We start from the raw sequence: 12683 nt of genomic DNA, 5'->3' as shown, positions 1-12683 counted from the left end.
ATGAGTACTAAAAGAAGGAAACAAGAATTCCAGTATTTAAATCAACGTTAGAGATATTTAAGGGAATGTATTTTTTTGCAGCTATTTCACAATCTTAGATTTTCAGAGAGGATCACTTGAAGCTCTCTGGTTGGTAGACTTGGCATTTATGCAATTATGACTTTAGTATTTATTTCTGCTTTACTGAAGTTACAAACTGATGACCCAAATAACCTTCAGGAGCTCCAAAACAATTTTCTGTCAATGCATTCTAATGTTTATAGATTGAACAAATTTAAAGTAGTTAAAGTGTTTTCCTCGGCTAACAAAACATTACATTAACTGCAAAAATAGGCTGGGTTTCTTTTTTTTTAATTAAAAGAACTAGGTATCCTAGCTGAGTGAAGAATTAAGATGCAATTGTTAAGAACTGCTTGGTATAGCTTAATAACTCATTTAGTAAACTGGGAGTACAAATGCCTTGTTCCTGCCTGTGTGGAGAAGGAAATTGAGTTCTTGGGAATGTATTTTTAGGGAAGAGTAAGTGCACATTCTTCTCGGGAAGAGAAAAAGGAAGCATGGAATGCGAATCTAAAATTCACTGGTATTACTCCACCGAGTGGTTAAAGAGCTCTGGCTTACTTGAGATGCTGCAGGAGAAGCAATGCATTCCACGTCATAGGACTGCAGGCTCTCCAGACAGCCCCCAGTGAGAGTTGTTTGCCAGCAGACAGACAGGAAAATTATTTTGTGAACATGTTTACTTGGATGCTCCACATTTAGACTCATACACGGGCAGTTTTCCTGATTATATCTGAAGTTAGTTTCAACCTTGGGTATGTAATGTGTGTGTTGGCTGCCTCTAACATGCACCTTGTAGCATGGTCACAGCACATTTCCATGCTCTGGGGCATTGGAGATCTAGTAAACTTCTGAATGTTGACACCACGCTCTTCCTAGTTTAGCCCTTTATAATGCCACTGCCCTTCTTTGTACTACCTGGAAGCTGGCTTGATTTTATGACTGTCTTAAAACATTTTGTTTTGTGGACTAAAGCAGCCTACTTCCAACATTTCTACTTCAACAAAATCAGTTGAAGTCAGTAACAATAAGGTTGAGAGCCTGTGGATCAGAATCAGGGGAAAGGCCAACAAGGCTGACATCCTGGTGGGAGTCTGTTACAGACCACTCAACCAGGATGATGAGGGTGATGAATTATTCTACAAGCAGCTGGCAGATGTCTCAAAATCGCCAGCCCTTGTTCTCGTGGGTGACTTTAACCTGCCGGATGTCTGCTGGGAACTCCACACAGCGGAGAAGAGGCAGTCTAGGAGATTCCTAGAGCGTATAGAGGATAATTTCCTGCTCCAGCTGGTAAATGAGCCTACCAGGGATGGGGCCCCACTAGACCTTCTGTTCTCAAACAGAGACGGACTGGTGGGAGATGTGGTGGTCAGAGGCCGTCTGGGGCACAGTGGCCATGAAATAATAGAGTTTTCAATACTCAGGGATGCAAGGAGGGCCATCAATAAAACCTCTACGCTGGACTTCCGGAGGGCAGATTTCGGCCTATTCAGAAGACTAGTTCAGAGTGTACCCTGGGAAACAACCCTTGAAAACAAAGGGGTCCAGGAGGGATGGACATGCTGCAAGAAGGAAGTCTTGAAAGAACAGGAGCAGGGTGTCCCAGTTCTGTTTAATATCTTTATCAATGATTTAGATGAGGGGACTGAGTCCACCATCAGCAAATTTGCAGATGACACTAAGATGGGGGGGAGTGTCGATCAGCTGGAAGGCAGGAGGGCTCTGCAGAGGGACCTGGACAGGCTGGAGAACTGGGCTGATTCCAACAGGATGAGGTTCAACAAGGCCAAGTGCCGGGTCCTGCACTTTGGCCACAACAACCCCCTGCAGCGCTACAGGCTGGGGACAGAGTGGCTGGAGAGCAGCCAGGCAGAAAGGAATCTGGGAGTTTGGATTGACAGGAAGCTGAACATGAGCCAGCAGTGTGCCCAGGTGGCCAGGAAGGCCAATGGCATCCTGGCCTGGATCAGGGACAGTGTGGCCAGCAGGTCCAGGGAAGTGATTCTTCCCCTGTACCCAGCGCTGGTGAGGCCACACCTGGAGTGCTGTGTCCAGCTCTGGGCCCCTCAGTTCAGGAAGGACAGTGAGGTGCTGGAGCAGGTCCAGAGAAGAGCAACAAGGCTGATGAAGGGACTCGAGCACAAGTCCTATGAGGAGAGGCTGAGGGAGCTGGGGTTGTTTATCCTGGAGAGGTGGAGGCTCAGGGGAGACCTCATCACTCTCTACAACTCCCTGAAAGGAGGTTGTAGCCAGGTGGGGGTTGGTCTCTTCTCCCAGGCAACTATCAGCAAGACAAGAGGGCATGGTCTTAAGCTCTGCCAGGGGAGGTTTAGGTTAGATATTAGGAAGAAATTCTTTACAGAACGGGTAATCAGGCATTGGAATGGGCTGCCCAGGGAAGTAATGGATTCTTCGTCCCTGGAGGTTTTTAAGATGAGACTGGATGTGGCACTTAGTGCCATGGTCTAGTAACCATGGCAGTAGTGGATCAAGGGTTGGACTTGATGATCTCAGAGGTCCCATCCAACCCAGCTAATTCTATGATTCTATTTGTATTTGATAAGCACAGGTGTGCAGAGGCCAAGGTGGAATTTCCCAGTCAGTGCCTAGGAAATTAAAAGATAGGAAGGATTGGCTTTTCTTGATAAGATCTGCTTTGAGCATTAAAAGAGTGCCCATCCTGCCTTTCTCTCCAAAGAGATTATCAAATGCATCATTCAGCCCTCAGCAGTAGCTGTATCATGTTGAGTTCCCACTCCCATGTAAACATGCAATCCACACGGACATTGTAGCTGTGCTAAGGATTGCTTCTGATTCAAGACCAATCTGACATTTGCATCAGGTGGGCAAGAAGAAGTGGAAGAACAGGAAACAAGGAGAAATACAAGCCGGAGTTACTAATCCTCTTTGCATTACAGATGTTCCATTAAGAACATTTCACTTTTTCTAAGAATTTATTTTGCACTTTGTTCTGGTTTGGTTTATGTAGCAATCTGTAAGCTTTCACATTTCTTCAATTCTGTTTTTAAAAAAATTCATCCATGGTTAGATGGCAAAACTGAGCCTCATTTTTCAGTTCAATAAAATTTTGTGTTTGCTCTTGTTATTTGCTGCTTAACACGGTAAACTGGTTTGAACTTTAGGAACTCGTGAAAGTCTTCTGAGAAATATAGTTTTAGGCATAAGTAAAATCCACTTGGGTAGAAGGTTTCTGTATGGGATTGTTGGGGTACTGAATGTAATGAAAGCTTGTTGAAATCAGTGGAAAGTTGAAGTATTTTGCAGTTGGGAGATTTAGGTTCATAGAAGGTAAATCAAAATAAATACTTGCATCAGTTTTTAGGCTTTACAGAGACAAGAGTAATTTTATTAGACCATCCCATATAACTGGAAAAGAATGGACACATTTTGGAGCCTGTGAATCCTTTTTTTGGAATTTTATGTAATATTTTTGCTATTCCTTGCATGGGACTGACAAGCATCATAAAAACAATGCTTTGCTATCTGTAACATTCCAACATCAATCTGAAGGTTTTACAATACTCTTTAAGTAAATGCTATTTTTAAAAAAATATAGCAAAGATTGATTGTTCAAAAGATGGTGAGTAAAGAATTCCAAATAATTATAGAAAAATACCCCAAAACTGATAGCGTATAAGTACCATTTTGTTTAACCCACATGATATTTTTTGTGCACAAGTAGGCAGATCTATGGTTTTACTATATGCTGGTTTGCACATAAAGAATAAAAAGATTCACTTCATTTAACAATCCATAAAAAACTTCGTAAAATTTTTATGACCATAATATTGAGACGACCTTTGTGCCTCATAAACTAATCACAATCTGGCGTCCTTGGAAGTGCATTAATCAGAAGATTCAGGGCTTAGATCTTTGCTTCTCAGAGGTGCTGTGACTTGTGAAACTTAATGGTATCAGTGTTATCAGTTCTAGTTCCCATTGTGACTAGAATGAGCAACCACTTAAATCCTGAGGGCATGTCACACCAAATCCATGCAAATTAAAGCTAAACATCTCTAAACAATTGATGTCCAAGTGAAGCTTTTCTTTAAAATGTCAGAGCCCAGCATCTATTTTAAGAGATTAGAGAAAATAATGAAGAAATATATTTGCATCCCCTTCCAATCTGGCCCAGTCTTCATGTCTCTGTGTAGATGTTTCCAGCACTTTCATAAGTATGGTGTTTGAATTGGCAGTATTCAACTGAAACTATTTTAAGTTCCATAAAACTGTTTCCTTTCATTTTTTTAGGCCTCAGTTTGAGTGTGAGATACCAGACAGCTCAAAGACTAGCCAGAGTAAAAAAAAAAATATAATCAGTTAATGAATTTCTAAGTCATATCATATGTATTTCGATACTATATGTATATTTTAAAAGTAAGCTAATCAAATACCAGAAAAGTAGTGCTGAATATATGTTTGGGCATAGCCTCCTACTGATAGGAGAAACAGAAGCATTGTTCACAGCACTCTGGAATGCCCAAATAAGGAACAATATAATCTTAGAGAAATCCTAGAGAATTAGATGAGGGATGTACTCAAACAAATAGGATGTAAACTAAGCTCTGCATACTCAAATAAGAGTTACAGTTACAGTTTTTGGTGGTGAAATACAATGACGCTGTGCCTGCTCAAGAACTGAGGTCAAGTCAATGAAGAAGACTCAGCAGGACCAAACAAGGACTTCCAATGATGGCAGTGACTATGCAAAGCAAACTAATGACAATGTATTAAGTGAGAATATCTAGTGAATATGTAATATGCAATAAAAAGTCCTGTCTGTCTGTCATTTGGCACATTCGATTCGAGGAGCTGTCCTCCGAACATCCAGCATGCTGCTTTTTAATACCTACAAATAGGAGTTAACAAGTTTGTTTGTCACTTTTCAGTAGCACTACTGCATTTGACAGGCTTCAGAGCCAGCTGAATGTTCTTAAGCAAAGCAAAAAGTGACTGAATACATGATTTGAAAAAACTGGTCCAATCTATCATGTTATATTTTTGGCAGGTGCTGCCTGTTGTCTCTTTTGCAATTCTGTTTTATCTCCTTCTCTTTTCCTCTCTAACTTCCCTGCAAGGGGTCCTTCCATACCTCTTGGAATTGTCTTAAGTTTCATGCACTCCCTTTCTTAGCTGGTGGACATTTGACATATTTATGCTATTCAACAGAACAATGTCCACATCCTCCTGCATACTTAGGCCAGACTCCATATATGAAACCGGTTAGTATCTGTTCTACATTTGCAGCACTCGAATCCAGTTGGAAGGGGACGATCATGATGGCAAGCCGTGCTCCAAGTACAGGCAAATCCATCAGTATCTTTAAGTGCGCTCCTCCAACTCTATATTTTCTGCATGCTCTGTCTGCCTCTTCGTCACAGCAGTGCTCCTGCTTTATCTGTAAGTCCTTATGGCTGCAGTGGCTTATCTTTATGGCAGGTCTCTAAATTCCTCAACATCCACTACAGGCTCCCCCACAAAACCCCCGACTATCAGCTCCCTTACTCCGCTGCCAGGGGGAGCGCAGTGGGGCCGCCACCCTGGAAAGTGACAGGCTGACACTGAAAATTCTTTTCTAAGGCGTGGTTCTGAATCAGAGGGGATACTCGGATCTTGTGAAAACTTTAAAAAAAAACAAATGGCAAGACGTTCCTCGTGAAAAAGCAGCGCTGAGACGGCCGCGGGACGGCGGGCGGCCGGCGCGCAGGGCGGAGGGGCGCAGCGGGGCGCGGCGTGTCGCCTGCTCTCCTGCTCCCGACCCTGCGGCTCCGCGTCCCGTCTCGTCCCGCTCCATCCGCGCCGGGCCCGACCTCGACCCCGCCCGGCCGCCGGCCCGCCCCTACTTCGCGGCGCTCGCTGCCGCACTCGGGGCGCGGAAGATGGAGGACTACGGGCCATTCTTGGTGCTGCTGGCCTCCGCGCTGCTGGTCGGCTTCGTGTCCGTCATCCTCTCCCTCGTCTGGGTCTTCCAGTACCGCGAGGGGCTGAGCTGGGACGGCGGCGCGGGGGAGTTCAACTGGCACCCCGTCCTCATCATCACGGGCTTCGTCTTCATCCAGGGCATTGGTGCGTCGGGGGCCCGGGTCCGGGTCTGACGTGGAGAGGGCCGGGGCGGGTGGGCGCGGGGCTGCGGAGGGGCCGGCGCTGGCCGGGAGCGGGGCGGGGGGCGGCGGGCGGAGCCCCGGGGCGGCCCGCGGGCGATCGCGGGTGACAGCGGGAGCGCTGCGGCCGGTCCTTGGTGCACGGACGGAGCGGTTCAGGGAAGCTAGCACTCCCCGAGAAGGGACAAAGAGTCCCTTGTAGTAAGCCAAAACTGCTACGTATCGGTTTGGGCTTTTTTTTTTCTGCAGGACCTTGTTTACCCTGGCATAGGATTGCTGTGCACTTTGAGTAATATCTGAGAGGTGTGTTTTCCTAGGCAGCCTGAATTTATTCAGGTTGAGAATCTAAATGCCAGAAATACTGCCATAGGAAAGTTTCTGTTTTGGCTCTCTCCCATGTCCCGAGAGGAGAAAGGAAAGTTCAATACCACAGAAGCTTGATCCAGGAATGGGGTTTGTGCCAGAGAAAATGTAGCACCATTAGCACCATTAAAATGCAGTTCTTCAGCCCAGACTTAGCATAAGTTATTTTGTAAAATATATATTTTAAATTAATTCTTAATTTTGTTGCCTGAATAACATGCAATTATTATGATGCGGTGTTGCTTTTTTGTTTTCTTTTGTTGTTTATAGAGTGTATGAACATTTGACTTCATAGAGTTCAGCCTTGTACTGACATTTAACTGTTTCCCATTACACTTAGAAAATTAACAGTATCATTTTTTCCATTCCGCACAATTAGTGTGTTGGGTCTTCTGTGCAAGGGTTGTTCCTTGAGGCCAGCAGGAATACTGGAGTTGGAACTGTGTTTTGCTGTTGGCATAGTTGGGTAATTCCAACTAAATTAGACACACTAGTTAATACACTGTCAATTTAGGAAAGAAATATACAACGCTTTCTGTAAAGTTTGAAAAGCAGATAATGAGAGAGCACCACAGAAGTGCTTATCTACCCTGTGAATATATTCTAACCAGAGCTAAATATTGCAAAAAATAACATTACTACACTGTACCTTTAAAATCCTGAAATTTGGGAGTGTAAATTTATGCTAATGGCATTAAAAAGTAATGGGAAAATCTGTCAGAGAGAACAGCATCCAACAGTAATTTTTTTATAAACTCAGTGACACAAATCTTGCTAGTTTCAGTATGAGGAGAACTAAGTGAAACATTAGTAATGGCTCTACGAAGGGCAAATAAATACTGCATAGAACAGTGGAAATGCTCCCACAATGTTACCACTGAGTTTTGGGGGGAGAGGATAGGGAAGAGTTCATTGTTTTTAAGGAAGGAAGAACCTCTGGCGACTTACAGTATAATTGTAAGCAGGAATATTTCTTCTTTGTAATAGAATATAAACTCAAATTTTATCTAGACAAACTTGGAATTTAATTTGTAATAACCTTATTTACATTTGCTTCATTACTGAATGATATATTGCATTCATCCAGCCAGAAAACTTGTTCAGCATTCATTTCAGTGGAACGTGTTGTTTGCATCACGTGTGTGCTTGCTTGCTCTCCAGCAGGAGTCCAACCAGTCAAGAGGTTGGAAGATGCCAAAGGCTGTCTAGTTCCGGAGATGAAGGGAATGTTGTAATTTGAACATACACCGTAAATTTTTTTTTTCACTGGGAGTAGTGGTGTTCTCAGTTTTGTGGCTTCAAGTTACAAAGTAGTATTGAGCAATAAACAGTACTTTGAGCTTGTTCTACATAATATTGCTCAATAAGAAGTGTAATTTCAGGCTATAAATAAGCAATGAAATTCATCTGTTGACTTCGCTAAAATCTATACTGTGCTTCAGCTACTGGTTTTTTTATATAAGCATAGCATTTTTTAAGAAAATAGGGGGAGGTTTTCTGCAGCTTTTTCCTATGTATTTTCTATTTTTTTTTCCTCTGAAACTCAGTTTTTTCCCTGTGTCACAGAGAAAGGGTGTTTTCTCAAACCTTCTTTAGGTAAGGATATATGTAAAGGAAATGGAAGTTTACCATAGTTAAAAACCCCCACATATACAAGGAATTCACTTAGATCATTATTTGGGGAAGAAATCCTGTTATATAACATGAAAAGCAAAGTTAGAGACTGAAGGAGTATTGTAGTAAATACTAACAGATAAGATATCACTGTGAATCTGATTCAAATTTGATTGACAAAAGTCTGCCACTGAATTCAAAGTAATTTGAATGAGACTGGGAAATCAGATACCTCTTTGGAAACACACAAGAAACACAAGTCTTTACGTAGTTAAAAGTAGGAGTATCTAAAAAAATCTTGCTTAAATTTTTGTGGAGGATTTTACATAATAACAAAACCAATGGTTTCTTGAGTTTATTAGTCTATACAAAGGATAGAAATGTTGTATTGTCTGTAGGAGGTAGAAGAGATGACTATAATATAATGTGCATTCTGGGAAGTAGATTAGTCCTCTTGTAAGAATAATTAAGAAACCTATAATGTGGTATAAATGGTTTTTGAGCATTTCCCATTACTCACCTTATAAAAGAATATCTTTTTTTTCTACAAAGATGTGACAATCTCTGTTGCAGACTGAGGAGCAGCGTGATGGCTTTTGGGGTTGTGGAAGCTTGAATAAAGAGTGAGTCAGAACAAGGAAGGTGGGGTAGTCTTGTCTCCCATCCTTAGATCAGTCTTCTACTGCTTATAAGTCACTTGTATGCTCTATACAATAAAGTTGTAGGTTGACACTGTAAATCTAGGAAGGTGCTTGGAAAATTAATATTCCTCATCATATATGATTTATAAATATCATATAACTTGTATTTTAAATGGTCTTAATACATGAGGGTGTAGCTTAACATTATCAGTAGCTTAACATCAGCAGTATATTAATAAAGGAATACAACAAGAATGTTACTTAAGAGTGCTTACACAGAAAAGAGAAGGAAAAATCCAAGTCTGCCATATCACCATGTGGTTTTATAGAGTCAAACTTCACGTGTGTGGATGAAATTACTTATGTGGGTGAGACAGTCCAACAGCTCACTATGGCTGAAATATTTCTACTTTTTTCCTCTACTTCTCCCTTTCAGCTTTCTCCTTGGCTCAGACTTCATCTTCATACGCATTTGTTTGTGCCAGCTCTGGCCATTGTCAGACAGCTGGCCCTTGCCACATGCATAAACTGAATTAACTCAACTAGCAGAAAACTAATACACACACCCCCACACCTCAAGTACATTTTTTGCTCAAATAAAAAGCTGAATTGCCTGCATGAAGGGTCTCTGAACTGTTGCAGATGGGAGAAGAGAGATGGTGGACAATGTGCAAGAGCAAGAAGGAGTGTAAATCTATTTTAAAGCAAGCATAGTCTTTCATCTTGAAATCACAGCTAAGGATAATGCTTGCTCTGAGCTATCTGACACACATGATTACTTTTGCTTCAAACATAACATTTGTTCAAAGGAAAGATAGTTAAATGTGGAGCTCCTAACATCCAATGGGCTGCAGAATTCTCAAGAACTGGAAGGGCAACTGACTGGTGACCTGTGAGGGTCTCATCAGAGGCAACTTGTGAAGAGGCTGCTCTCTTGATGAGCATAGTTTAAGTCTCTTTGAAATCATAAATGGGTACTTCTTGGTTCTAGTGTTAAAGTGGTTTCCAAAGAATCTAGTGGGCATTCAGAACTTTCCAAAGGTAAGCAACAGGATCAGCCAAGAAGGAGCAGAAGAGGAAACAGGCAGAGTGAAGAGGACCATTCCTTTCTGACAGCTTTGAGGTGCTGTGCAATGCAGCCCCAGTGCACTCAGAGCCATTCTGTGTGCCTGCTAAGGTGGAAGGCATCTCATGAGTAATCTGTGACACTTCCTACAGCACGTGAAGCACATGCCAGAAATACTAGAAAGCCAACTCTAGAATTCTGCTGTGTATGTTTATCAAAGAAAGGTGTCCCATGCCACATAAAGATGTTGCAAGATCACTCTGGCCCGTGTGATGTGTTTTAAAATCATAGCTCAAAACAGGAGTGAGATCTGAGTGAAAAAGTTCAGTCTAGGATGCCTAGACTATCAAATCACTTAACAGTACTAGAGATGCTGTACCTAGAGAAAGTTATTCACAGGGCTGCTTTACTATGTACCCACTAAAAATTCTGTAACTGTGTATGTGCTTTTAACCAAAGCTTTAATTTTGAGATGAAATTACACATCACATCTGAGTAAGTTTTAAGAGCTTGTACTACTGAAAGACAAATCTTCCTTTTCTCCCCTTTGTTCCCCAGATTGTCTTGTTTCCTCTGGCAAGTCAAAAAAGCACTAGTTATGAGAAAGGCAGGGAAAAGCACACAGAAGAGGTAATGGGGAAATAGGACTGTGTCTTTTCACACTGATAAACAGTCAGATCTGCTGAAGTTGCAATGTGTAGCTTCACATATAGCTCTCACAGAAAGAGGATTAAACCAAATCGTACTACCTTGCTTATGTCCTGGGCTGTGGCATGTAACATACTAATGCATGCTGTTGTTAACAAGTGTCCAGACCATTAGTCTGTATTCCGTGGTTTTCTATCATATCATTTATGGGAAACAGCCCAGAAAATTCAAGGCTCGGATGGAGATCTGAGACTATGTGGACAAGGGACTGGTGAATTTGATAGTGATTTTTGAAGTTGAATCAACTAGATGAAACCAGAAAAATATTATACAAAAATTTTAGCCCAGACTTGACTGCCTGAGATCAAAGACTGAAAACTAAGACTGAAAACCTATGCTCATGAAGTTTTCTATAAGACATACAGAGTCCAGTACTCTGCTGCACTTTTTATAAATGATTGACAATACTGTGGGCCATATGGTAAGGAGGATTTACTGGGAATATCCTCATGGGATGTTGAGGCTTGTTTGGGGCCCTTTGACATACCTGCTTTACAAAATTAGAAATCATTATCATCAGCACTAAGTTGATTTAATAATAGTCTAATGCAGGATATTATTGGCAGCTGGCTGAACTGAGCCAGCAGTGTGCCCAGGTGGCCAAGGTGGTCAACAGAATCCTGGCCTATATCAGAAATAGTGCGACCAGCAGGACCAGGGCAGTGATTTTCCCCCTTTGCTGGGCACTGGTGAGACTGCACCTTGAGTGCTGTGTTCAGTTCTGGGCCCCTCAATTCAAGACAGACATCAAAGTGCTGGAACTAGTCCAGAGACGGGCAGCAGAGCTTGGTAAAGGGTCTGGAGTACAAATCTGATGAGCAGCTGAATGAGCTGGGGTCATTTAGCCTGGAGAAAAGGAGGCTCAGGGAGGACCTTATCATTCTCTACAGCTACCTGAAAGGAGATTGTAGCTAGTGGGGATTGATCTTATCTCCCACTAACAAGAGAAAATGGCCAGTTGCACCAGTGCCATTCAGACTGGATACTTGGAAGAATTTCTTCACTGGAGGGTGGTCAGGTATTGGAAGAGTGCCCAGCGAAGTGGTGGAATCACTGTCCCTGGAAGTGTTCAAAAAACGTCTACATGTGGTGCTCAGGAATATGGTTTAGTGTGAATATGGCAGTGATAGGTTAATGGTTGAACTCAATGGTCTGAGAGGTCTTTTCCAACTTTTATGATTCTATGATTCTAACATTACCATTTAACTTTTGGGAAACTGTTGGAAGTGATTGTAAGCTTGGTGTGCTGAGTCATACTTACATAAGACAGTAAAACCTTCCTTAAAACAAGGGATAAGGTCTCTCTCTTCCTGATTTTGTAGGATTTACTACTGTTGCTTTTTAAAGTAGAAAGCTGAGAACTGCCTAAGTGCTGAATATATTTAAATATTTTAAGGGACACTTTCATTCCACTATTATGTTATCATAAAAAAGCATACATTGATTTAAAATCTGATCATAGTCTGCAAATTTGACTCATTAATAGTGTTTTCTTTGAGAATTATTTAGTGCAGTACTGTATTTACTGGCATGCATCCAAGTAAAAAAAAAAGTGTAAACAGAACTTTGAAATGAATTAATCATTTATTATTATTATTACATTATGGATGTGGACATTAGCTTTTATTGGTCAGGTTATCACATGTCCTCATACATATTTGACTCCTCTTATCTAAATATTCTTATGTGGTGTCACACATCCAGAATTACTACCTAGTTTGTAATCAGATGTACCTGGGGCTTCACTGATCTAATCTGGCCTGTTTGCCATCCGCTGTAGAAAGCACCTGGGTCATATTACAGGCAGGGGACATTTGTGGCAGGGAAGGGGCAGGGGGGATCTTGAAGAAAACTTGTCAAGAAGCAGCTCTAGGCTAAGTTATTCTTATGGACCATCTGGTGTTGGATCACTGGATCCCACACTGGATTGTTGTGTTGTTCAGACTGGACTAAACACTGTCTGCTACAGTTATTAATGCAAGTATAGGCAACCCCCCCCTACATTCATCTACCAGTAGTGGAAGAGTTGTATTTGCCAAATGCTTTTGTCTCTTACAAGTAAGGTTATGATTCCCTTATGCTGAGGAGCACTTTTCCATTTAAAGC

General features: G+C 41.9%; 2 protein-coding genes across 4 annotated transcripts in view; one reads left to right on the top strand and one right to left on the bottom strand.

The window, feature by feature from the left end:
* Window positions 1–12683, bottom strand: part of METTL8 (methyltransferase like 8) — an 85699-nt gene that overhangs the window by 46443 nt on the left and 26573 nt on the right. The gene's annotated exons all lie outside the window — the stretch shown is intronic.
* Window positions 1–12683, top strand: part of DCAF17 (DDB1 and CUL4 associated factor 17) — a 38689-nt gene that overhangs the window by 21651 nt on the left and 4355 nt on the right. The window contains exon 1 of one of the 2 annotated variants that reach the window (XM_027678583.1): window positions 5917–6150. The exons of the other annotated variant lie outside the window; for it this stretch is intronic. Within the exon in view, the coding sequence (XP_027534384.1) occupies window positions 5964–6150 (187 nt within the window). The 5' untranslated portion in view covers window positions 5917–5963. Of the gene's footprint in view, window positions 1–5916; window positions 6151–12683 lie in introns of those variants that run through there. 2 annotated transcript variants of the gene reach the window in all.

The sequence above is a fragment of the Neopelma chrysocephalum genome, unplaced genomic scaffold (assembly GCF_003984885.1).
Source record: "Neopelma chrysocephalum unplaced genomic scaffold, ASM398488v2 Primary Assembly neopelma1_44, whole genome shotgun sequence".
Taxonomy (NCBI): Eukaryota; Metazoa; Chordata; class Aves; order Passeriformes; family Pipridae; genus Neopelma; species Neopelma chrysocephalum.
The sequence above is the reverse complement of the archived record's forward strand: the minus strand, read 5'-3'. Positions and strand labels throughout refer to the sequence as shown.